Here is a 27,517-nt window from a genome sequence, read left to right as displayed (position 1 = left end):
ACTCCGTACAGACAGAACCTGTGGTCAGGATCTCTGGTGCAGCAAGGTAGCAACTCTTCCACTGCGCCACCATACTGTCCCTGAATACAAAGTAAAACCATACAGGACTCCTTCAAAATAGTATGTGAACTCTTTTATTCCAACCTAAAAAAGCAGTCAAAGACACTACCACATTCCAAAGATGTGCAGGTTTAGAAACATAGAAACATAGAAATTAGGTGCAGGAGTAGGCCATTCGGCCCTTCGAGCCTGCACCGCCATTCAATATGATCATGGCTGATCATCCAACTCAGTATCCCGTACCTGCCTTCTCTCCATACCCTCTGATCCCCTTGGCCACAAGGGCCACATCTAACTCCCTCTTAAATATAGCCAATGAACTGGCCTCAACTACCCTCTGTGGCAGAGAGTTCCAGAGATTCACTCTCGGTGGGGTTATAGGCAGATGGTTGGACAAAGGCCAGAGATGGTTGTACAAAGGCAGGTAGGATGAGTGTAGATGGGGTAAGTTGGTCTGAAGGGCCTGCTTCCTTGTTGTAAGACACTATGACTTTATGACTACAGCAAATAAACATAATTTGTCTGATCTTTGCTTTGCAATTATTTTTTTTTTTTACAGTAAATGCTGCTCATTTGAGTTACCTGGGAAAGACTAGTCACTTTCTAAACCATATTATTGGAATTTTCAAAAGTGTAGAAAACAGTCTGCACAACATTCACAATCAAGCAGAAGAGGACGTACTGACGTCTGGTGCCTCAGATCCAAGTTTGGGATTGTCCACCTCAGAACACGATAGAGAAAATGAAAACTCAGGAGACGAAAACAAGGAGAAAATAAAAGGAAGCTTTCAGAACTCACTCTATAATTCCCCCAAAATTCAGTTAAACACTGAAAATGAGCAGCAAAACCTGGCGATGGTTAGAGGGAACAATCAACGCAACTCCACCTGCAGTGAGTATAAACTACTCGAAGGTGAAGGGACAGGGAAAGAGGCCGTTGCAGTAACAAAAGGAGAATGTTTACAGGGCATCTGATGCTTGTTCTTCTGGGCAAACAGGAGCAAAGAAGCAACCCGCCGTTCAAGCACTGGATGGAATAAAGGAACGACACAGTATCATAAAGGAAATTCATTGTGGCACTGAAGCCAAGGATGCTGACAGAACCTTTAGTTCTGGATCAGGTAGTAATCAAGATGGAAACAAGGAAATCTGCCTCCATACCGCTTCGGAAAGTGGTGCTGACGAAAGGAAAATGAGCAAGTTGCATGGTAAAAGTGAGGTAACTGAACCTGTGAAAAATGAAGTCCCTAGAGGCTGGTCCCAAAGAGAGTAAGCACCATTCAGCACAGTTCAATTTAATTTCTTTGACTGTTAATTAAAATAATTGTGGGTGTTAACGTTGTTCACATATTCTTTGATTTACCTATTTTCCAGTTAATATCAGCATAGGATACAGTTTTAGGTGAAAAGGTTTAGAGGGATATAAGCCAAACCCAGGCAGATGGGATTTGCCCGGATGGGACACTTTGGTCGGATTAGGCAAGTTGGGCCGAAGGACCTGTTTCTGCACAGTAAGACTCTATGACTCTATTTAGATGAAATATAACTCACAGTCAAAATTTGAGCTAAATGTGCTTTTCAGAATATTCATTATATTTTAATAATATATTTCTAAACGCCCAAATCCTCAAAATCATTGTGACTCATAGTCCAGATTCCACATTAAAGACACCATCCTACAGCTGCAGAGCAAACCCTGATTCTCCCAAACCTCATTAACTGCATTAGAGTTCCATCCACACAAAATCATAAAGGGCATAATTCAGACATTGTTTTGAGTGGCATCTCTGCTCTGCTTAAATATGTCTGCTACAAATGGCCCAGAAATCCCAATGTTCAAAAAAGGTGATCAATTTCTGATCTTAAATAATGGGAGTTTCTACCCATCAGGATTGCCAAAGAAACTTGGCTTTAACACGCCTCTGTTGCAATCAAAAGATCTAAGGTCATACGGTCATAAGGAATAGGACTAGAATTAGGCCATTTGGCCCATCAAGTCTACTCTGCCATTCAATCATGGCTGATCTCTCTCTCTCTCCTAACCCCATTCTCCTGCCTTCTCCCCATAATCTCTGACACCCATACTAATTTGTCGTATCATGACATTATACCAATGATTGGAGCACTCTGTTGTCAAAGGTAAAAGACCAATAAAGACATGTCGTGTTGGAAAGAACTGCTGATCTTGGTTCAAATGGAAGGTAGACACAAACTGCTGGAGTAACTCAGCAGGACAGGCAGCATTTCTGGAGAGGAGGAAATGGGTGACGTTTCGGGTCGAGACCCTTCTTCAGACATGTCCTTCTTCACAGCTGAGCTCAAACTCTTGGCTGTCACTTTTGTGCTCAGGGAGTGGTCAACGATGTCTTTCAGATATACTGTTAAGGCAAAGACCCATCTGACCTTTCAAATTAAATGGTCCCATGACACTATTTGTAGCAATACATAGATCTGTATTGTATTTATCTCTCAACTAAATTCAAAATACAATACATGGTCAATATCAGATTAGAAAGGAACTGCAGATGTGAGTTTATACAAGGCAATTTCCTTGTATGTGAATACTTGGCCAATAAACTTATTCATTCATTCATACCAAAGATAGACACAAAGTGCTGGAGTAACACAGTGAGTCAGGCAGCATCTCTGGAGAAAAAGAATAGGTGATGTTTCAGTTTGGGACCCTTCTTCAGACTGAAAGTCTTCAGGTCGGGGACCCTTCTTCAGATCGAGAGTCTGAAGAAGGGCCCTGTTCTGAAATGTCACCCATCCTTTTTCTCCAGCGATGCCTGACCCGCTGAGTTACTCCAGCACTTTATGTCTATCTTCAGCTAGTCAATATCTAGATAGGGCTCTTAAAGATAGCGGAGTCAAGGGATATGGGGAGAAGGCAGGAACGGGGTACTGATTGTGGATGATCAGCCATGATCACATTGAATGGCGGTGCTGGCACGAGGGGCCGAATGGCCTACTCCTGCACCTATTGGCTATGGTCTAATATCTGATTGCTGTTCTTGGATGCTGCCGTGATCTGTCAAAATGTTCATGTTTTCTGTAATATAATAGTGGCAACATTTGAAAAGTATATTAGTGAGGTTGGAAAAAGGCATCTTCCAAGTGGAAATATTTGTATGATGCAATTTGTCCTACTACTGAAATATAGAAAAATGCTGGGGATAGTCAATAAGCCAGAGGGTACGTGTGGAGAAAGAACCAGTTAATATTTCGATCATCACCCATTCATCAGAAGTCTATTTAGAACATAGAACAGTACAGAGGATAGACGCGAAGTGCTGGAGTAGTGACCTGAAACGTCACCTATCCATTTTCTACAGAGATACTGCCTGACCCATTCAGTTACTCCAGCATTTTGTGTCTAACAGTAACTGCAGTTCCTTGTTATTACATAGAACAGATCAGCACTTCTATCTTATAGAAACTTACAAAATTCTTAAGGGGTTTGACAGGCTAGATGCAGGAAGATTGTCTCCGATGTTGGGGAAGTCCAGAACAAGGGGTCACAGTTTAAGGATAAGGGGGAAATCGTTAGGACCGAGATGAGAAAAACATTTTTCACACTGAGTGGTGAATCTGTGGCATTCTCTGCCACAGAAGGTAGTTGAGGCCACACAGTTCATTGGCTATATTTATGAGGGAGTTAGATGTGGCCCTTGTGGCTAAATGTATCAGGAGGTATGGAGAAAAAGCAGGTACAGGATACTGAGTTGGAGCCATGATCATATTGAATGGTGGTGCAGGCTCGAAGGGCCGAATGGCGGTGCAGTCTCGAAGGGCCGAATGGCCTACTCTTGCCATTTTCTATGTTTCTATGTTTCTATCATTTTCTTTTTTTTGTTTTTTTTTGTTTTTTTTTTGTTTTGTTTATTTTATTAGAAGTTAATGCAGTACAAACCAATACAGTGGAACCTAATTTTAGGTGCCAACTATGTCATACCGTAATCCATTCTATGTACAACCTCTAGTTTTATGTTTTGAAAAGGAAGTAAGCAAGACAAGAAAAAGAAAAGAATAGAAAGGTGAAAAAGAGGAAAAATAGATGGTAGAGAATAGAAAAACGTGAAGTGTGTATATAAAAAAAGAAAAAGTGAAAGTAGAAATAGGAGAGAAGGCCCCTTAAAAGAGAAATTTTCAAATCTTTATTTGGAGATGTAGATCTATCCGCGTCATGAACTGAAATCAGCAATCCTTACAGTACCGCTGCATCACATGATTTCAAAAAGTTGATGAAAGGAGACCAACTCCTTAAGAATTGGTCATATTTATCTATTAGTCGGAGTCTCATTTCTTCAAGGCATGCTATGTCCATCATATTCCTAATCCACATTTTAACAGTTGGTATGGTTGTATTTTTCCAAAATTTAAGTATCAATTTCTTTCTAATTATTAACCCATAATTAAAAAAAAACATTTTGGTCTTTATTTAAATTGATATCTTCTACTATTATTCCAAATATAATCCATTCCGTTTTAGGTTCTATTCTTGACTTGAAAAGCTTTATAAATTTATCAAATATATCGCTCCAAAATTTATTCAACTTTGTACATCCTACAAATGAATGTGTTATATTAGCGTTTTGAAACAAACATTTATCGCATCTGGGAGAGACGTTTGGGTAAAATTTATTCAACCTCGTTTTTGAATCTATCATTTTCTAATGTGTTTTCTCCAAGATCTTTGGTTTCCTCCCACACTTCAAAGATGCACAGGTTTGTAGGTTAATTGGGTTGGTAGAAATGTAAAATTGTCCTTACTGTAGGATAGTGTTAGTGTGCAGGGATCACTGATTGGTGAGGGGTCGGTGGGCCTGGTTCTGTGCAGTATCTCAAAACTAAACTAAAGTAAAGTAAAATTTCAGATAATTACAAAATATAGTAAAACAAGCTTCCCTTTCTGTTTTTATTTAAGACTTCTTGCAGAGTTGGACAGTGCAGATGATCCACAAATTGGTTGTTATATCACTGCACCATTTATCATAGCCCAGAAGCTGCTGTGCAAAATAATCAATGGTAGGAGCTCGGTGATTGTAAGTGATGATGAGAACTTGGTGAGCAACGTGATCAGCATTAAGTGCACTGATTCCAGGATAAAGATTCCATTCCCTTTAAAGATTGCGATCCCATTCACTACTCGTTATCGGGGAAATTATCGTGACATTATGGTAAAGGCGTCAGATACAAAACCACATTCAAGCTATTTGATTCCTCACTCCTTGGAGGGAGTCTACAATGGGCACAAGGTTGGTAAACTGTGCAAATATCAGAAATATACATTTGTACAGAACACTCACAAAACAGTATTTTACAATTAAATTACTTTTCTCCTATTCACCTTTTTTTGTTGTTTTCCAGATATCCTGTGCAGATGTTAAGATATACGCACTTGGCACCTTTTCAGTTATGTCCTGCTTAAGAAAAGAGACATTTACCATCCCTCGGAAAGGTTTAAACTTAAAGCTAAGCATGGATTCAAGAATTACACTGACCTACCCCCATGGAACATTCAGTACCTCAGTTGTAGTTCAATCAAAGGTAGGAAATAATTGCCTAAAATTCTGTTCTCCCCCTCCAGCTTTTAGAATGGAAATAGCTCATTGCTGACCCTCACTTAGAATCCAACACAATCCTTGCTTATTGTTGGAATTTAAAAATATTTCTCCTAATATTAGTTTATTAGTTTATTCTGAATTAGTCTGAAGAATTATTTATTAGTCTGAAAAAAGGTCTCGACTCGAAGTGTCACCTACTTCCTTTCTCCAGAGGAGCTGCCTGAACCGCTGAGTTACACCAGTATTTTAGTTTATTCATTTAATTTGGGCAGTTCGATGAATTTGCCCCTTTCTCTGCTATTTTCTGAAAATCTAGTCAGCCAGCCACAGATTATCAAGGAGTCATTAATTTCTTAATTTAGAAGTAAATCATTTATTTAAAGTAATTGCGGACTAAACTGTGGCCCTTGTAATAAAATAATCCTTAACTACGGCAGGAAGACACAAGAAAGGGTAGAACCTCAATTACTTGACCCAGGATTAAAGATGGGAATGTATGTGCTGATACACATTCTCCTCCTGATATTGTTTACTATTTACCAGGTGTTTTCACCTCCCTGATCAAGGGCAGTCCTGACATTGCACCTGAGCACAAAGGTCAGCATCGCAGCCCTGCAACACCAAAGATAAGAAATGGAAAGTGGTTGCAAATTTTTTTTAGCTTCATTTCACTTACAAGAACAGACATTATGAGTGCATTCTCATTTGCACCAGCCTGGTGTGCAAATCAGAGCATGTCTCTTAGATGGGAGCTGAAAATATTCAGCTTGTTAAAATTCAAGTCTATTATGATCCAACTGTCCCATTGACTTCTTTTTAATGAACCACAACTTTTCTGTCCTTAGTGGCAGATTGTTTTGTGCCTTTATAACACTTGCAGCAATGATGGCTTATTTGAGCTTGTTTCGTTTTTTGTCAGCAATTTAGGTTCTCTGTTCAGACTTGGTTCAGACCACAGTGGAGAGAGTGGAGAGCATAAAGTTCCTCGGAGTGCAAATTACAGACAGTCTCACCTGGTCCAGGAACAACACTGGGATTGTCAATGGGCACTCCGAGGAACTTTATGGGATTGTCAAATGGGCTCATTCCTGAGGAAACTCAAACAGGCCTCACTCCCCACCAATTTAGTAACTTGTCAGTTTCTTTGTTGAACTAAATTAAGGCGCATGTTGCCTTCACTTCCCTACCCTCGGTCACTTTCCTGAGGAAAAAAGCTCAAACAGGCCAAACTCACTCCCCACACACCTGGATCTCATCCTCAGGACTTTCTCACAGGGGCAAACGGTGGAGTCTGTACACTCACAGTCACCTGATACGGCTTTGCACTGAACACGTGGTACTGGCCACTCAACTGCAACATGCTCGGACAGTATTTTAAGTTGCTGTTCTGCTTTTAGAGGGTAGTGAGGGGAGGATTGTTTTTTATTGTTATTAGAGGATCATTGGCGTCTCCCTACCCTCGTTGCTTTGCACAAGAACTGTTCCAGAGCCGCTGTCTGAAAAAATACAGCTCTGAGAAGGAAGTAGCTAAGGGACAAACTGCACTTTAGATTCCCTCAAACGTAACCCCACTTTTTAAGAAGGGAGGGAGAGAGACACAGACCAGTGGATCGGTCCTGCCATCAGGCAAGAGATACCGTAAATCATCAAAGCCAGCATGGCCAACCAGACTGCTAAACAGCTTCCTGCCACATGTGGCTGTGAGGCTGCTAAACAGTCCCACTAAGAAATTAGTATACAATCAGTCACAAGGCATTGGGGGTTCAGATTCTGCGGCTGGCTTGCAAACTGACATTTTAAGTAACTCTGGCACAATGGCCACTGACAACCCCAAGGCTCAGCTGCCCCAGCTATTTACATTTTAATGATTGGATTTTGAAGGCTGTATTTTAATGTTGGGGGGCTGTTTTACCTGCTTTTAACTATTTATACTGTTTCATCAGTGAGATAGGTGGTATATGTGGAGAAATGTGAGGATTATCCACTGGATTGTTTTTTCTATTGTTATTAAAGTGTGAAATGTTTTAAGTTTGATGTACGATGCTCTGGTATTCCCTGGAAAACGTCTTCTACATTTTGCACTGTACACACTGTTGCTTTGCAAGATGACAATAATAGAGGGAGTGCAGAGACGGTTGATTGATTCCTGGGATTCAGGACTGTCTTATTTTCTGGATAGACTTGGTTTATGCCTCTAGAATTTAGCAGATTGAGAGGGGATCTTTGAAACTAGAAAATTCTAAACAGGCTAAAATTGTTCCCGATGAGGGAGTCCAGCATAGCTAAGGATGATTTAGACGGATGAGAAGAACTCACGCAGAGAGTGGTGAATTTGGAACTCTCCCACAGAGGGTGTTGATGGAAAAAGTTAGATCAAATACTATGGGGAGGGCAGGTATCTTTATATTGAATGGCGATGCAGGCTCGGTCAAAGTTTGCAAATTTCGGATGTGTTTCATGTCAAATATTTTTTACACTAGAGTTTTTAAGAGTGCCAAAGTGGATGTGCATACACTGCTGTGGATGGTGGTTAAAGCAGATACATTGGGGGCTTTTAAAATACTTTTGGATAAGCATATGAACATGCAGGGAATGGAGTGGTACAAGCTATGTGCATCTTCGCACCATGTTCACCACTGACATTGTGGGCCAAAGATCCTGTTCTTGAGCTGTCCTGTTCTATGTTTATAAGATCAAAACATCATAAATGATAGTAGAATTAGGCCATTCATCTCATCATTCAATCATAGCTGATCTATCTCTCCCTCCTAACCCCATTCTCCTCCCTTCTCCCCATAACCTCTGAAGCCCGTACTAATCAAGAATCTATCTATCTCTGCCTTAAATATATCTACTGACTTTGCCTCCGTCCTTCTGTGGCAAATCATTCCACAGATTCACCACCCTCTGACTATATTCATTTTCATTTATATATATTCATTATTTATATACTGTATGTTCACTATATATTCATTTTCTAAATACATGCAGGTGCTAAATGTTTTCCCTCTTTATCTTCTATCTTATCTGCTTCAGGCACATAGTTATGCAGGGAAAGGAGGGATATGAATCATATGCAGGCAGAGGAGATTAGTTTAACTTGGCATCATGTTCAGCATGGACATTGTGGACTGAAGGACCTGTACTGTACTGTTCTATGTTCCGGATCTAAATCTATTCTTTGTTTTTTACAGAAATTAGGTATGTTGCATGTAGGATGTTATCAAAAACAGTAACTATACTGTGTAGGAAAGAACTGCAGATGTTGGTTTAAATCGAAGGTAGACACAAAACGCTGGAGTAACTCAGCGGGACAGGCAACATCTCTGGAGAGAGGGAATGGGTGACGTTTCGGGTTGAGACCCTCTTCAGAAGAAGTCTGAAGAAGGGTCTCGACCTATTCACGTCACCCTGAGTTACTCCAGCATTTTGTGTCTACAGCAACTATACTGCTGCGCCATCGTGCCGCGTGTGATGTTGCACTTACTTTCTTTTCAGAAAACCTGACATTGGCACGATTGTCCAAACAATATCAAAATGCAACCACTTGCCTTAATTAACATCTTAGCTAAGCTTTGAATGCAAAGGCCACAATGCTCATTTAAATGACCAGATCGAGAACTAAGCACATATTTTTTAAGGCATGTCATTTTCATGTAAAATTTAATGGGGTAGTATTGCCTTGAGGAGTTGCATAATTAGTCATCAAATCCTTTCTATGCCTTCACCAGGGTTTTTGTCATTCCCTGGCTGTGAGCAATTAGGACAACTTCTCTGGAAAGTATTGGCCTATGAATTGATTGCAGCTCTAACGGTGGAAATCCAGCCTAATGGCTATTCACCCGTTTTATGCAGTTGACTTTGTCGACTCCAAATCGATCTGAACTTGTCCTCACCCTCTTCATAAATAATGAAGGTTGAAAATGTACCAGATAATTCACTGTTGCACTCCCTCTTTATTCTCATAGGTTCAGCCGATTGATTCAACATTGTTGAATGTAATGAAGTCAAGACAAGATATATTTCATCCTATCATCTCCACCAGCCCTCTTGTTCATATCAAACATCCATCTACTCAGCAGTTTCGGAAATCAATTACCATCACTCTGCCCTGTCCGCCAAGCTTCGATAAGAAAAGATTAGGTGATGAAATCGACCATCCTCGAGCAGCCACAGCGGCAGTACAGAGAAGCAGCAGCCATCGTTTTCGGTAAATTAAGGGATTTACTGTTAGGCCCTGGTATTAACAGCAGGAGAAGCTTTGCATGTACTCAGATGTGCAGCTATGAAGGGCACCTGAGAAACAGAGATTTGATTAAATCAACATTGCAAAATAATACCAACAAATATGAATTGAGGAATAACTTAAAAATTAAGTTTTTTTTAAATGCTGTTCAGTACTTTTTCACACAAAGGGTGGTGGGTGTATGGAATAAGCTGCCAAATGAGGTAGTTGAGGCTGGGACTATCCCTACATTTAAGAAACAGTTAGACAGGTAAATGGATAGGACAGGTTTGGGGCTAAATGGACCAAACGCGAGCAGGTGGGACTAGTATTGCTGGGATATGTTGGTCGATGTGGGCAAGTTGGGCGGACGAAGCCTGTTTCCTCACTGTATCAATCTATACCTCTACTGCAGTATCTGTGGAGAGATAAATCAAGTTGATATTTCAGTCAATGCTGGGGCAGCAAAACATGATTCTATTTATTCTAATAAAATACCTTGTGCACTTCTCTTTATATATTTACACTGTCCCTTCTCAATTTTTAGGTCAATGAGTGCACCTGTAAAAAAACATGGAGAAGCAACCAATGATCCTTTAAAACTGTTAGGATTTAAATCAAAGGATGAAGAATGGATGGTGATGGACAATGTAAGCGTGAAAGATGTGCAAAATGGGCTGGTTGCAATAGAAATAACTGAACATGTGGAGAGGTAAGAAATTATCCTTGGTTGCCTGTGATCTTAGAAATCCACAATATACACTGTGTTCTTCATAAAAGTAATACAGGTCTGCCACTGATTTTCCGGCAATTGGTGGTCTGGCACCTTAGTTAATCTGGGCAAAATTATAAGAGTACACTTGAAACCCCCCCGCACCCCCCGGAAGTCCTGCCGAAGAGGTGACGCCGAGGCCGGATGAGGAGGCCGATCTCGTCCTCATCAAGACTTCCACAGCTGATCGGCCGGTCGAATTTTCCCCCTGTAGCCGGGGCCCTGGAATTCCGGACCGCCAGAGTTGGCAGATCCGTTCCCACAGCCGACTTCCGCGGTCAATCGGCTGGTTGAATTTGCCCCCTGCGACCAGAGTTCTGGAACTCTAGCCCAGCCAGAAAAGGCAGGACCGTTCCCAGAGTCGACTTCCGAGGCCAACTTTGTAGACCGGTATCTTGGTCCCCAGAGACCGTGACCTCTGTTGGTCCAGCAAAATGGATAACCCATCAATGGCCTTGGAATCAAGAGTACCCGAAAATTTGGTGGCAGACCTGTACTGCAAATAGTTTACGTTTTATGCTTTCAGATGTGCCCAAGATCAAGATATTTTGTTCAAGTACTAGCAATCATGGTTATTGGCGTTTTTAATCTATCGCTATGCCTGCCATTTTTGAATTGGGCTGAACCAAATTGATTTACAGCTATTGGTTACACAGAGGCAGCACAGTGGTGCATTTCGTAGAGCCGTTGCCTCACAGCATCAGACACCCAGGTTCGATCCCGACCTCGGTTGCTGCATGTGTGGAGCTTGCCAATGACCATGTAGGCTTCCTCCAGGTGGCCCGGTTTCCCCCAACATCTCAAGGATGTGCGGATTGGTCGGTAGATTGGCTGCAACTTGTGCAAAGGGTAGTGGTACAATCTGGGGGGAATTTATAACAATATGCGGAAGGTAAAATTGGAATCGATTAGTAGGGTTAGTGTGAATGAATGAATGAGTGGTCAGCATGGACTCGATTGACCAAAGATTCTGTGTCGAGTCTTTCTATCTATCTGATCATTAACTCACAGTTTATGAATAAGGAGTAAGCCATTTAGAACGGAGACGAGGAAACACTTTTTCTCACAGAGAGTGGCGAGTCTGTGGCATTCTCTGCCTCAGGGCAGTGTTGGCAGGTTCTCTGGATGCTTTCAAGAGAGAGTTAGATAGGGTTCTTAAATATAGCGGAGTCAGGGGATATGGGGAGAAGGCAGGAACGGGGTACTGATTGGGGATGATTAGCCATGATCACATTGAATGGCGGTGCTGGCTCGAAGGGCCGAATGGCCTACCCCTGCACCTATTGTCTATTGTCTACTCAGCACCTCTCAGAGATCCGACATGCTTGGCCAAGCACTGAAGGCCATAGTGATGTGGAGCCCTCATGCTGACACAACATCTCATTTAAGAAACATTTAGCCAGGTACATGGAAGGGACCGGTTTAGAGTGATATCAGCCAAATGCAGGCAGATGGGACTAGTGTAGATGGGACATGTTGGCCGGTGTGGGCAAGTTGGGCCAAAGGGCCTGTTTCCACACTGTGTGACTCCATGACTCTATGATTCAACGTTGGACTTAGCAATAGTAAAGAGTTGCCCTGCTGGGGAGAGAGGGCGAGAGACACTGCTCAGCTTTACACGGGACCTGTGGGGTGTAAATAGAAAAAGGAAAATCCTGTTAAGTGGTTCATTCATTTTTTATTTTAATGTTTGGAATCATTAGTTCAAATTTTAAGCTGCTTTTAATTAAATTCATTTTCTTTATTTTTTTAAATTACTTAAATTTATTGCAATAGTTTTGCCTCTCTCTCTTTCACGTTTACCTGAGGCCTACTGACTTTCTTGGAGCCAACTCCACCTCTTTGGAAGACTCTCGATATAGCTGGAAAATGGAAAGAAAGCCTCCCTCTTTATTGAGAGAGCCTGGATGGGGAGTCTGGGCAGAAAGTTGGGCCTAGCAGGTTTTGTTTTGGTTTTCATTGTACCCACTGTGTTATAGATTTTGGTCATCTTGGCCCTAAAAGAAGGACCAAGCTGCATGGAACAAAATATTTTCTTGCTGTAATGCTCTTTCATCTGCGATTCTCTTCTTTCTTGGCAGATTCATAATCCTTCGTTTGTCATCTTCACTCGATAGCAGCCATTTAATTTCTTTTGTGCACAAACTTGAAGAAGCGATCCCGTTCACGATGGTTAACGTTATTATCTACCACGAAAGAGACAACTTACACAATATAGTGGTGCTGATGGTTCCTTCCAAAGATTTACAATGGGAATTGGTTAAGCTACGTGAAGAGGGATTTAGGGGCCCACCAGAGCCTTCCGAAGAGTTTCCAATGAGAGAGGGCGAGCAGCTTATTCTCAAGCTTTGTGGCAACATTAAATCATTGGGTGAGTCAGTGATCATTACTGCTCTTGAATGCCGGTTTTCCAGACACAGAACATTTATTTGAACAAAGGAATTTTGTTAATTTTGTTAATTCCATCTCTCTTCTGGAAAGCAGCTTTACAAAGATCAACTATCTTCTAGCGCATCTTCCTTATGGCGGCACAGTGATTTTTAGCGGTAAAGTTGTTGCCTTAAGCCCCTGTCCCACTTTCACGACCTAATTAATGACCTCTGCCGAGTTTGCCCTTGACTCATACTCGCAGCATGATCGCCACGAGGTTGTAGGAGGTCGTAGGTAGGGCGTAGTAGGTTGTAATGCTAGTCGTAGGTACTCGTGGCATCAAGTAGGTCGTGGTGTTTTTTCTAGCCTGATAAAAACTGTCCACGCGTAAAAAAAAGGTTGGCATGGAAAAAATCAATACTTTTTACTTATAGGTAGGTCGTAGTAGGTTGTGATGCTAGTCGTAGGTAGCCGTAGGTGGTCGGAGGCAGTCAAAAGTAATAGCTCCGGGGTTACAGAAAGGTTATTTAAACAGTAGAACATCATATCTGTCACTCTAAGGAATGTTAATTCATAGCTGGAGAGTTTTTTGGAGAGGAGACTTGTGTTTAGTATTGTCCCTAGTATGCGTGTAGGCTGGTGCTAGTGTGCGGGAATCGCTGGTCGACATAGACTTGGTGTTTTCGCACTCTATCTCTAAACTAAACTAAAATTTCCCATTCTCTATGTATAAGCAAACAGGAAACATATTTTGTGAGTTCATTTGATGATGTTGATGATGATCTCTTCTCTCATAAGATACATTCTTATCTGTGAAGATCAAAAATGAAAAAATAATAAGTGACATTTTTGAGGACAGAACATTTGTTATTATCTTTTTGTTTCAAATAAACTCATGACCCTTTTAATCAAGTATCCAAAAAAGTTTTTAAATCTTATGTTTTTATAAATGTAACATTATATCTTCACCCACCAACTTGCTTTGGGAGGCAGAAGTGAATTCAATGTTGGATATTTGCCAGATGATTGACAATGGTAAACTATGCAATAACATTTTGGATCTAGTTTTCAGATCATTTCACCATAGAACATATAATAATGGAATAACAGTAACTGAGAAACAACATCTCTGATTTTCTCGGTTTATTGGTTATGAAGTCTATGTACTGCTTTTACAAACCTGTCGTGTTGCTGCCAGTAAGAATCTAATTGTTCTATTTCATAAGGTCATAAGGAACAGCGGTAGAATTAAGCCATTTGGCCTATCAAGTCTACTCCACTATTCAATCATGGCTGATCTGTCTCTCCCTCCTAACCCCATTCTCCTCCCTTCTCCCCATAACCTCTGACACCTGTAGTAATCAAGAATCTATTTATCTCTGCCTTAAAAATATCCATTGAGTTTTGGTACATATGACAACAAAATACCTTTGACTTTTGAATCTTGAACCTTCCTTTTCCAAAGTTCTGCCAAATCTTTCTCTTCATCTTAGGCAATCATTGGGGACTGAGGAAAACACTCTAATTTTGTGGATTCGCTGGAGACTGATGAGGTCTATTTTGGAACCGTAGAATTTTCCACAGATGAGCCAGGAGGTTTGAGATGGGTGGGTAGGTAGTTTGTAAAGAGGTGTGTTCTTTCCACTTACATAAGGAAGCCAAGAGCTGGGAGTGAGGAATGTGGCCAAATGTGTGTGGCGCCTTCACACCCACGTTGATTTTGCACACAACCTGTTACCGCTAACCACTCGCCATCAGCCTCATGGGAAGGTCCAGGCACAAGAGCTCAAAAACAACTTCAAGGTCAGATGCACTAATTGGCCTTATCTGCACACGGGTTATGATTGAGGAGAATGTAGGTAAAAGGGGCTTCTGGAGTAAAACGAGTCACAAGTTGTCTGGCTTAGCTAAGTGTCGTTTGGTCTTTGCTTTCTATTGTGGGACTCAGTAGATTCTACAACTGGTGACCCCGTTGCTACACGCAACCTTACACTTACTCACAAAGTGAATGCCAATAAATGTGACATGGTGTCAGTCAACGAGATAAAACTCGATATGGAAGAAATTAATTTAGAGGGAAATTAATGGAAAATGAAAAGCGGAGACCGTAGATTTGCTTTGAGATTTTATTGCATATCATGGAGAGATGGCTGCAGTAAACTGCTCACCAGTTCTCCAACTTCACTGCAGAATTAGCTGACAGTTATACTGTGAAGTAAAAAAACTTTTGTTTTTTGTTAGTTACAACTATACAAAAATATACTATCTACTACATGGGTACCAATTATGTCATTTTGGTACCCATGTACCCAATACTTTTTGTGTATGTCAATCTCATGCATCAACAGATGTTTAATACAGGTCAAACACAATACAAGGGCATCTTGACATTATTCTATCTCACCTTTTAGGTGGCCCGTGCCACCATCTCCTCTCTGAGCCAATCATAAGCCCCCCCCCCGCTCCCCATTTACAGTAACACTTCTATGTCACTAGAGGTAGGGGTGCGGGTGGTCTACTGTAACACCTCACAGAAGGGAAAACAAGCTACATTAACTCCTCTACTATTTTTTGTTTACATTTACCATCTACCCTTCAAAACATTCCCAGATAAGAGGTAATACATCTAATCTTACTTTGCCCATTCCCATGTACCTCTTCTGCACCTGGTCAAGCGAGAGCTGCCAATTGCCACATCCAAAACACCCTTTTGTTACCTTACTCAATTCCAATCAAAATTAAGTGAGGAAGGATATTATATTTTCTTCCACAATTCCCTCCTTGTTGATCTTTATGATCAACACTTATAGAAAGAAAGAATTTTAATATTTTCTCTCATTAATCAGTTGCAAAAATGGAGGCATACTTGTCTGATTATAATTTTGGTTGGAACCCATCCTTGAGCAAGCAACCCATAGATCGCCTCAAAGTTGCTAAGGCGAAATTTGACCATATGTTAGGTCTCGGGATAATCCGCAGTCTAAGAGCTGCTGGGATCACCTCTTCACATGGTCCCGAAGAAGTCTCCCGGAGATTGAGTTACCGCGAACTGCAGCAGCTCGCCATGCAGTGCGGCGTGAAGGACAACCTGAAGGCCGGTAAACTCTGCAAACTGCTGGAAAAACATCAAGAAATACATCGCTGATGTGCAGGTGCAGCAGGTGTTGGAGCATTGGACTGACAGACTGTGCAAAGTTTTGGCCTTGGGGACACAGCTGAGCAGCGAGAACCTGCAGCTCAAATCTGACCTGGAAACCATGACCCAGCAGCTGGCTGGAGCAGAGGCAGAGTGGGAGAAGCTGATGGATAATGGTCGGTACTTTGTGGAGCTGGTGACGGCCTCGCTGAAACTCTTGGAGGCGGCTCTGGCCGAGCGGACGGAGCGGTTGCAGGCCTGCGAGGTGCAGAACAAGGAAATGGTGGACTCGCTGCTGGAGAACGTGCAGATTCTAAGTTTTCCATCCTATTTCTTCACTTTCCTATCTTCTGCAATTGTGATAGAAAATTTATTTGGGAAATTCCATATAACATAAATTGAATTTATAGAAAGTCACATGTGATGAAATTTGGTTTGTGTTGGATCGACAAATATTTAAACAAAAATGGTGGAAGCACCAAAAGAAAACACGAGGGTATAAAAATCTGAACAGTATCAACTATCTGTTCGGCATAGACTTAGCGGGTCGAAGGGCCTATTAAAGTGCTGTTCTAACAGTTTTAAATATCGAGAGGTCAGAAATATACTTCAAATTTACTTCAATGATCAACATCATCGAATTTTAAAGTGGTTTCTTAATAATCATATGTAAAATATTTTTAAATTTGATCAGATAAGTAAAAATTGTGAAATGTTTCTTAAAAACAATTTGGCTGACTGGTACAAAGATATTAAATGCTTAAATGAAATTCTGTTCTCCTCAGTGGAGCAGCATAGTCGAAGATCAAGCTTTTCAATTAATCACATCAACTTTCAAATTGGCAATGATAACATTGACACTTTCCATTACAACTTCATTTAGACAGTGACCAAAACACAGCTGATGGATATCAACTAATATTCCACTCACAGCGGAAAACCAGACTGGAGCTGGAACTGACTGAAGTGAATGAGTTTGGTAACTGTTGCTCTCCTCACTACAAGGGGATGGCAGTGTTTTACAAAGTAACAAAAGCAGAGGTGACCGAGCAATGGGATAGAGAACACCAGCCAGTGGATAACTTGGACCATAACCCTGTATGCAAACTAACGTTAACGTTGCCTAAGGTAAGACACAATTGCAGAAATATGACATTTATTATATTAACATACCATTTGGTTTATTGATAGCTTTAACTTAGAAATGTAATATACAAACCATTTATGCATGTACACATCTGAGAACATGAAAGTTATTTGTGATTTTATTGTTCTTTTGTCCAACTTCCGATTTTTCTACATCTTTTACCGGAGGAAACACAAGAAAGTTGGGCAAAAGAGCAATGCAATCACAAGTAAAAGCCCTGTCCCACTGTACAAGTTCATTCAAGGAGTTCTCCCGAGTTTGCCCTGATTCGAATTCGGAGATTTACGATAATGGCCGCTCGTCGGTACTCAGGGCTCTCGTGGACATTTTTCAACAATCTTCACGAGTCTTCCCGAGCTTACCTGCCATTAGCGAGTCTTCCCGAGTACCTGCCGTTAGTGGTACGAGCCGCTAAGAGATGTCCCCGAGCTCCAACGTACCCGCTACATTCATTCTCTGTGCTTACCACGAATTTGATTTTTTTTTTAAACTCAGGAGAGCTTTTTGATGAACTAGCATCGTGGGACAGGGCCATAACTTTCAAATTCCCAGCTTTGACCTGCATGTTGTCCATACTGGAGTATGGTGTACAATTTTGGTCGCCAAATTATAGGAAAGATGTCAACAAAATAGAGAGAGTACAGAGGATGTTACCTGGGTTTCAGCACCTAAGTTACAGAGAAAGGTTGAACAAGTTAGGTCTTTATTCTTTGGAGCGCAGAAAGTTAAGGGGGGACTTGATAGAGGTCTTTAAAATTATGAGAGGGATAGACAGAGTTGATGTGGATAAGCTTTTTCCATTGAGAGTAGGGAAGATTCAAACTAGAGGACATGATTTGAGAATTAAAGGACAGATGTTTAGGGGTAACATGAGGGGGGGGGACTTCTTTACTCAGAGAGTGGTAGCTGTGTGGAATGAGCTTCTAGTGGGAGTGGTGGAGGCAGGTTCGATTTTATCAAATAAAAATAAATTGGGGTGGGATAAACATTTGCTATATGTGCATAAATGCTCGATTAACGTAAGACACATTCGAATTCAATTTAAAATCTTACATAGATTATATTACTCAAAAACCAAAATAAGTAAACTTTTTCCTAACGTCTCCCCATCTATCTATCTCTCTATCTCTCTATCTCTCTATCTATCTATCTAATATTAAAACTCTGTGGCTGCTGGCTGGCTGGCTGTGTTTCTGCCTGACTTGTGATTGCCAGCCTGTGGGTGCCAGCCTTGATTAGTTGCTACGCCAACACCCAACCCACAAACGCCCAGATTTTTTTCCATTTCGGTAGAGATTTCAATTTTCATTCCAAGTATCCACTCCTGATTAAATTTTGTCGTGTTTCTGTACACATTTTTAATAAAATCCTTCTCCCCCCACTCACCCATTTTGTCGCCTCCTGCTGGCCTGTGACCATAACGGCTGCTGGTGCCCGCATCTCGCCTCAAAGACGCCATTTAAAAACAACCGCACTGCTGAGTCCTGAAAGGCTTCACTTGGACGACCACGTCTCCCGTGGGGGCTACGGGTAGGGAATGGCTGCGTTGGGGGAGCAGACCCAATGGGTCTGCACTTGGTCTAGTTTGTTATAAATGTCTATCTCAAGAAGCTACTATAGCACACTCATTTGTTTTTTGTATAAAAATTCAAAAAATTTGGACTGAAATTTTTGAAATCTTTACAAAATTACTTAAAATAAAATTGATACCAAAAGCTGAATTGATTATCTTTGGAACAATGGAAGGCAGTCCTGAACTAACTGTGTTTCAAAAGAATCTATTTAATTACGGGTTAATAACGGGAAAAAAGCATACTTAAATTCTGGAAAAACGCCCCTATACCAACAATAAATATGTGGATTTCAAATATGTTTGAATCATTACACCTGGAAGATATGAGACTTCTTCTTGCAGGCAAATCAGACCACTTCCAAAAGGCGTGGTCTGCATTTATCGACTTACTACAAGTATAAGGTACAACAGTACTTTAAAAAGAAATGGTTTCAGGATCTGGTAAGGGGGATGAAAAATACGAAGTTGGTATATCGCTTTCTGCTCGGTCTTCATAATAGAGCTTTTGTTTCTTTTTCTCTTTTTTATTTTCTACGGCCCATTTTTTAACTTTTTTCCCTAACTTTATGCTTAATGGGTCTTTCTTTTTGATCCCTTTTTCACAATATCACGATTCTTCCTCACTTTCTTTACTTTTCTCTCTTTTTGAAGCTTAGAAAATGGTGGTACAATAAATGTAATGTTATATTTGGCTTGTATTATTGTAATGGACTGTACTTCTAATAAATAAAATTACTTAAAAAAAAAAAAAAAATTGGATAAGTATATGAACGGGAAAGGAATGGAGGGTTATGGTCTGAGTGCATGTAGATGGGACTAGGTGAAAGTGTTCGGCACGGACTAGAAGGGCCGAGGTGGCCTGTTTCCGTGCTGTAATTGTTATATGGTTACAAGTACAATAACGTACCACGGGGGGGGGGGAGGGGGGGGCAAGGGGGGGGCAATTATGCCAATTGTTTGCTATACTCGTGAAGGGAGTAAAGTTTAACCCAAGGCCGGGAGGGAAGAAACGTGGCATTGGGGAGTTAAACAAGTGAGAATTTGGCATATGGTGAGTCGCAGAACCCCCGGACCCACACACGGTGCACCAAGGACGGGCCCGATATACCCACGCCACCGTCATGCTGCTCGCTCTCTCCGCTCCAATGACCGGAAGCACGGCGCGTGATGCCTGCTCATTGGGTAAATGGCGGAGGTAGTAGAACGGTGCAATGGAGCCTTGGTGCGCTATAACCAAAAAGCCACCATACACTGTAGAGGTCCATTGTTGCGAAGGTTCACTGTATTGTTCAAGGACTCTTACATTGAACGATATATATTTAAATGGGAGAAAATACATCCGAATCTTCATTCATCACTCATGTCCAGCAAAAAATCAGCAAATTCTTGGGTTTGATAATTAGTCTGGGCTACATTAGCCAATAACAGTCAGGATAGCAGCAGTTTTCTAAAATCGGAAGATCACAACAACGGTTGCCACTCCTGTTTGTGATGAAGTGACCCCTGATGGAAAACATGTGTTTGTGCAACTGATGAGGGGGACAGTCCAGCTCATTTTTAAATTGCTGCAAAATAAAATGGCTGTCTACTGACACTCCCACATCAGCCTGTCAACACTCATTCTCCAGGCTCATTGTTAGTTTAATTTAAAGATACAGCGCAGGAACAGGCCCTTCGGCCCACCGAATCAGCGCCGACAAGTAATCCCTGCACACTAACACTATCCTACACATACTAGGGACAATTTCCAATTTTAGTGAAGCCAATTAACCTACAAACCTGTACATCTTTGTAGTGTGGGAGGGAACCAGAGCACCCGGAGGAAACTCGCCTGATTAAGGGGAGAACGTGCAACCTCCATACAGACAGCATCTGTCGTCAGGATCAATTCCGGGTCTCTGGCACTGTAAGGCAGCAACTCTACCGTTGCTCCACCGTGCTACCCTATGTATGAGATTTGCTATGTAGGTGATGGACGAAAGACCTGAACCAAGTGACATCAATATGCATCGTAAACAAAAAGAGTATCATCTTATAGAAACTTACAAAATTCTTAAGGGGTTGGACAGGCTAGATGCAGGAAGATTGTTCCCGATGTTGGGGAAGGCCAGGACAAGGGGTCACAGCTTAAGGATAAGGGGAAATCCTTTAAAACCGAGATGAGAAGAACTTTTTTTCACGCAGAGAGTGGTGAATCTCTGGAACTCTCTGCCACAGAGGGTAGTTGAGGCCAGTTCATTGGCTATATTTAAGAGGGAGTTAGATGTGGCCCTTGTGGCTAAGGGGATCAGGGGGTATGGAGAGAAGGCAGGTACGGGATACTGTGTTGGATGATCAACCATGATCATATTGAATGGCGGTGCAGGCTCGAAGGGCCGAATGGCCTACTCCTGCACCTAATTTCTATGTTTCTATGTTTCTATCCCATTGACCTATTGGACTGAACTGCGGTGATTGGATAAACTCAAGTAATCCCCGTACACCCACTTATATGTGGGTCACGTGTGGTGGGCATATCTCACCCGTTCCCTGCCCTGTGATGAAACGACAGGAGGACCAGGTTATCTGTGGCATGCAGCAGAGTTCTCCCCTGCCCACAACACCCACTGTGAGCCCCCCACCCACACAACATTTAGCCTTGAAGAAGGAAAACCTGTGGCAAAACTTTATTTTCTGTCAAAAACTGATTTCAACACTTTTTTAAACGTCTCTGGCATTTGGAGACATTGAAAGATTAATGTTAAATTAAACAATAAAACAATTAAATCCACTTGATGTTCAGTGTATCAATGGCCACACAATGGTGCAAAACAGAGAACGGAGGGGACCTGGCAAGAGATCCTAATGTTACCATGATTTTGCACAAACCACAACTTAACCTGGATCTTGATGTTAACAATGGTATCTTTACCATGAGACATCTGATGTACTTTCAGCAAGTTTTGAATTTTTATGGACAGATCTTACTTCAGAAGGCTGTTGTAGTATATTCAGCTTTCCCATATGAAACCCATTGAGCAATCATTTGCCGATCCTGACATTGGTTGGGTTAACAACCACTGAAGTCAACGTTTTTTTCTCGGATAACTCCTCAGTTGTCTTATTGCAGTAGAACATTGCTGTAACTGAAATGTTAACAGAAGGAGTCAAAAATATTACTAAAGAGCAATCAAAATTGTGAAAGGCTTTGGAAGGCCATTACAGTCTTTATTTTAAGACTGTGAAGACAGGGGATGTGGCAAAAACCAAAGTAGCAAATCTGAAAGAGCCAACATGCAAATAAATACCAGAATATATTTGCATTGGGCACCGTATTTGAAGTTATTGAGTGATTTAAATGGTGCTGCCGTTGGATGTTGTGAAGAATGTCATCCTTTGGGCCACTGCGTGATATCATATCCATTTGCTTCCCTTGCGCTCTGCCTGCAACAACGTGAAGGCTGTGTAGGGCTGAGGCTGACAGTGGCATTGAAAAATCTGTGCATGACTTCGCATCTGGGTTTTTGCTGAACCAGAGCATGTAAACACTGTTCTGATTGAGTGTCCACAAATATGACCATTGATCTCATGGATGGCTACAGTTAATCAGGCTTTACAGGATGAGGTTCACTAAATATACCTACCTTCATATAGAAATGAAGGAAGAGCTTGCATTTATTTTGCATCTTCCATTACTTTGGAGACTGCAAAGTGCTTGATAGCCAATGGCTTATTCTTTGACTTGTACAGTTGAGAGATTAAGTATGGATATGAAATTGATTTCACAAGTGGAAGGTTGCAGGAATTAACATTAAAGGATTATTTTTGTAACAATACAGCTTCACTTTTGCTTTATTTTTACTTTTGTTATTGTTCTGAATTTTGCTTATAGAGAGAAAAAGTGCTTAGTCGTTCATCGACAAGTGTGAGCAAAGTTCCACCACCAGGTAATCATTAGCTGGCAAATGGCTTGCATTTCCTCCAGCTCTGTCCATAACCAGGAATATTTCTGAGGAGTTTGCAGCCATTCTTCTTTAAAATTAAGAATGCTACTTGAATAATGTCTTTGTTTCACAATTGCATTGCATTTAAAGTAGTGTCATGTAAGAAATATCATGAAAGTAAATTAGATGTTGCAGTAGATTATTATCATCCAGACAAAACAATCTTCATTCTAAATGAACATAAACCCTTTGATATTCTAAACTAAATCTCCTTGTTCCTCCTGGACAAAATAAATTATATTTCTTTAATCTGGCACTAGTATCTGTGTTTCCTCCAAATTCAGCTCTCAGGTTTCTTCCCTTCCTCTTTAGAATCTAACAATACCCTACCTCAGACCTGCAAAAATCCTCCAACTGAATTGACAGCTGCAAGTTGCATGCTTCCCACCCTTCTGTACCTTCTGGCAGAAGTTACAGAAGCTTGAAAACACACACCACCAGCCTCAGGAACAGCTTCTTCCCCTCTGTTATCAGGCTTCTGAATGGTCCTTCCATAAGCTAGTGTACTGTCTGATTCACTTCCATTCAATTGAGAATATTGGATTTTGTCCATGGAACTGTTGTGCTACAATGCACTAGGATGCTGAGAACTACATTCTGCACTCTATATCTCCCCCTCTGCTCTATATATTGTGCTTGAGTTTGACTTGATTGTATCTATGTACAGTATATCTGATCTGTTTGGGTAGCATGCAAAACATCGCTATTCGCTGTAAATTGATAAACGTGACAATAATCAACCTAAATGTATAATTTGGGACTGAATCCATCAGTGAGAGTAAAAGAAGAAACACTAACAGAAATAATTCAAGGGACTTATGAAGAACTGTAGTTATTTGTCTAAGCACTGTGATGTCCATCAAGATTTCAAAGTCAGGATTTCGTTTTTTGTTTTAAAATTGTTGCCTAATTTTTATTTTAAGGGGATAATTGCATATGTGGTGTTCTGTCGCCATTCAAAATGAAGACAGTAAGATATATCAATTAATTAATACTCCAAATCATGAATTAGCTGCAATGCAGATGCAAACATGTCTGCAAAATATTCAGAATTAAATGGTATGGACAATCTCTAAGGTGCCTTGATTTCTTGCCAGATGAGAACCCGATATTAATTATATTACAATACTTATCCATGCACTATCGAAATGAATCTACTTCCCAGTAATAGTGTTTTGTTATTCGTATTTTCAGATTCCATTCATAATGACCTTGATGGAGGCATTCGGCCCATCAGGTCAATGCCAGCTCTCAGAGCATTCCCATCAGTGCCACTCCACCACTTATTTCCCTGTATCCTTTTCTCTCCCACATACCCATTACCTTGCTGTTCTTTCACTACCCACCTACACTTGCTGCAAATCACAGAAGCCAATTAACCGACCAAATAGTATGTCTACTAATGGGACACTGAGGAGAACATGTAATCTCCACACTGGTAGTGTCGAAGGCCAGGATTAAATCAAGGTCTCTGGAGTTTGGAGAAATCTAACTGCTGCAGAATTTGATATTCAAATAAGAAATGGTATTCAAACCCACACTGCAACAGAGCAGTTGGTAGGCACTAACCTGAGTGGGAGGCAGAGATGCAAAATGTGTGGCATTCATTATCAAATCAATCATTTTGTAGAATTGCACTGAATATAGATTGGACACAAAGTACTGCCAAAAGTATCTGACATTTGAAATATTGTGATTGCATAGAAATGGTTTATGTTATGACAGGATGGTAGTCCATTGTATCTAATGATAGAGTTTATAATTAGTAGTAAGCAACTTTCTATTATTTGCCAGTTGCTTGGACCTTTGATTATTAAAGAAATTCAGAAAACTGCAGATGCTGGGAAAAGAAAGTTGCTGGAAACACTTAGCAGGCCAGGCAGCTTCTGTGGAAAGAAATAAAGCAATAAAGCTCTTGGTAAACAAGAGAGAGGCCAATAAAACAAAGAAAGTATACTTGCAGGGTAACCAGCTGAATGTTTCTCCAGAGTTTTCTGTTTGCACTATGCAAATGATTAATTGATATTTTATTGTCACGTGTACTTGGCGCAGTGAGATTCTCCCCCCCTTTGTTCTCAGCAATGCCCCAGGCTGGGTGCCTCTTTGTTATCAGATTTTAATCAGATTCACTCCATTTCTTTCATGCTTGGAATGGAAATGAGAATACCTATCGGTATTTTAGAAGGTACGTCAGATTTGTGTCTACTTGTGTCTACATTATAATTAATGTGCATAAGCTCTAGCTACACATACACATGTTTTCAATATTTAATGGAGTCTCAATTTTTGTGACCACAGATACGCCTGAGGACCTACTTTATTGGCTGGCTTCAGAAATCTCTGAAGAAGATGCCATGTTACTTGTGGCGTCTCTGAGAATTCGGCGCAGCGCCATCCAGCTTGTCAGGATCACCAATCCTGATGACTTAACAGACCAGATTTACAAACTTCTCAGCATGTGGAAAAATAATCTGCCAGCTTCAGTAGATAAAATACAAATTCTTTCCCGGCATTTGAAGAAATGCGGAAGAGAGGTCTTAGCCGACGAGTTAAGGTTAAAAAATGGTCCAGGAATCGCAGTGAAAACATTTATCAATTAAGTTTTCTTCCTGCATCTTCCAGTAAGGACCCTCAACAGCCAGGGTTATATATCAATATGTGTATTGAGGGTGTAGTCCTGGATATTCTATTAATTAAGATCAAAACAGAACTGCATGAGGGGTATTTCCTTACGGGTAAGGCGATGTGCTGAATATAATCAGAAAACAGATACAACAATTGAGATGATTTGTTCTTGCCCTGTACATTATTTTAGACTTTAAAGATATTGTGTGGGAACAAGCCTTTTGATCCACCGAGTTCCCTTGACAAACGATCACCCCGTACACTAGTACTAGGGACAATTTACAATTTACGAAAGCAAATTAACCTACAAACCTGTACACCTTTGGAGTGCGGTAGGAAATCGGAGCACCTGGAGAAAATCCACGTGGTCACAGGGAGAACGTACAAACTCCGTACAGACAGCATCCAAAGTCAGGATTGAACCCTGGCCTCTGGTGCTGAAAGGCAGCAACTCCACCGCTGTGCCATTGTGCCGTTGGTACATCTCGCAAAAGTGATACAAAGAATATAACAAAACTTTTGGTAAACTCCAGGGTGCACAAACTCAGTTCAATCTATCAAAGAAAGTACATGTAAATAGTGTATATCATCTTAAAATTCTTTATCTTGTACTCCTTTCACAGATTGTCACATGTAATACTTCTGAGCCTGTCACACTTAGGTAATTTTTCAGCGGGCTGCCGGCGATTGTCAAGTTGCCGGCAGTCGCCTGAACGGCAACTGGAACGGCGACTGTCAGAGTGGAACACACATAAACATCGCTTCCTTCACCAGCCCGTTATGCAGGCAGGGGATAGGGTAAGCGGGGGAAGCGCTGTCCAAACAATTCACACGGTACAAAGCCAAGGTGAAACAGACACACACAGCGATGAACAGGTTGGCGCTGAAAAAAGACGGCTAAAGCACAGTGTACAGTAAGTCCTTTAAAAGAGGGGAGAGGGGGGGGGAGAAGGAGTGGATACAACTTTTAAGAATCCAGAGATACACGGCTGTGAAGCTGAGTGGACATTAACATTACTAGTCGGATATCCTTGGTTCTGAAAACTACTGCTTACCTGTTTTTCCCTTAATGAGCCAATGAAATTCACCAGTCAGCTACTGGCTACAACCTACGAGATCCTCCGAGAACCTTAACCTCCTGGTAACCCATTAGGATCTCCTGGCGACCCACCTACGGCTTGAGAATTCTCACTACTCTCTATGGCGGCTTCATTCTAGTCGGCGCTAATTTTTCAACGTTGAAAAATTCATGGCGACCATAATGAGGCTGCGACTAGTTCCCAGAATGCGGGAACTCCACAAGACCATGAAGGTGACTCCCCGGCAACTACCAGCGAACATGTGGCGACCATGTGGCGACTGCATAGTCTCCTGCAGATGCCTAAAAAGTCGCCTAAGTGGGACAGGCCCATAGGTGTAGTGCTGCATGATAACTCTCTGCTGTGAGTTCGGAATGTGTCATTCGACATCTAGACAAAATCACTATATTGTCTGTCTGGAAGCTTCACCTGAAATGTGTAATGACTTCCTGCACTTTTTTGTTGATAAGGTTGTTTCCTTAAGGGCTCACATTTCAGCACCTGCCACTGACCTTCCTGTTACGATCCCTTGCCTGGTGGTATTCGACAAGTTTGAGCCTGTGACTATATCGTATTTAAAGGATGTGGTTTCCCATATTAAGCCATCGGGTTCTCCTTGTGATGCGGTCCCTCCACAACTTTTTAAGGAGGTTTTCCCTAGTATTGGGCAGTCGGTTCTTACCATTATTAACAGCAGCTTGTGCTCTGGGGTTGTGCCCGTGAGTTTTAAACATGCGGTAGTGCAGCCACTACTTAAGAAACCTGGCCTGGATCAATCTGTTCTGGCCAATTTTAGACCCATCTCGAAATTGCCTTTTATTTCTAAATTACTGGACAGAGTTGTTTATGCTCAGCTGAAACTATTCCTGGAGGAGCATGATATTCGGGAGATCTTCCAGTCTGGATTTAAAACCATGCACAGCACGGAGTCAGCATTGCTAAGGGTTTTTAACGACATCCTCCTGGCTAATGATTCTGGG

The 27,517-nt window shown here is 41.3% G+C and overlaps 1 protein-coding gene across 1 annotated transcript; it reads left to right on the top strand.

Annotated features, from left to right (window-relative positions):
- The first annotated feature begins 623 nt into the window (after positions 1-623).
- On the top strand, positions 624-26,924 carry dthd1 (death domain containing 1). The gene is made up of 9 exons (XM_055637807.1): positions 624-1,329; positions 4,988-5,318; positions 5,431-5,610; positions 9,596-9,837; positions 10,400-10,564; positions 12,706-12,995; positions 17,014-17,258; positions 22,722-22,776; positions 25,132-26,924. The coding sequence occupies exons 1-9, from the start codon at positions 1,253-1,255 to the stop codon at positions 25,431-25,433; spliced, it is 1,887 nt and encodes a 628-aa protein (XP_055493782.1). The 5' UTR covers positions 624-1,252; the 3' UTR covers positions 25,434-26,924.
- The last annotated feature ends 593 nt before the right edge of the window (positions 26,925-27,517 follow it).

This window comes from Leucoraja erinacea, chromosome 1 (assembly GCF_028641065.1).
Source record: "Leucoraja erinacea ecotype New England chromosome 1, Leri_hhj_1, whole genome shotgun sequence".
Classification (NCBI taxonomy): Eukaryota; Metazoa; Chordata; class Chondrichthyes; order Rajiformes; family Rajidae; genus Leucoraja; species Leucoraja erinaceus.
The sequence above is the reverse complement of the archived record's forward strand: the minus strand, read 5'-3'. Positions and strand labels throughout refer to the sequence as shown.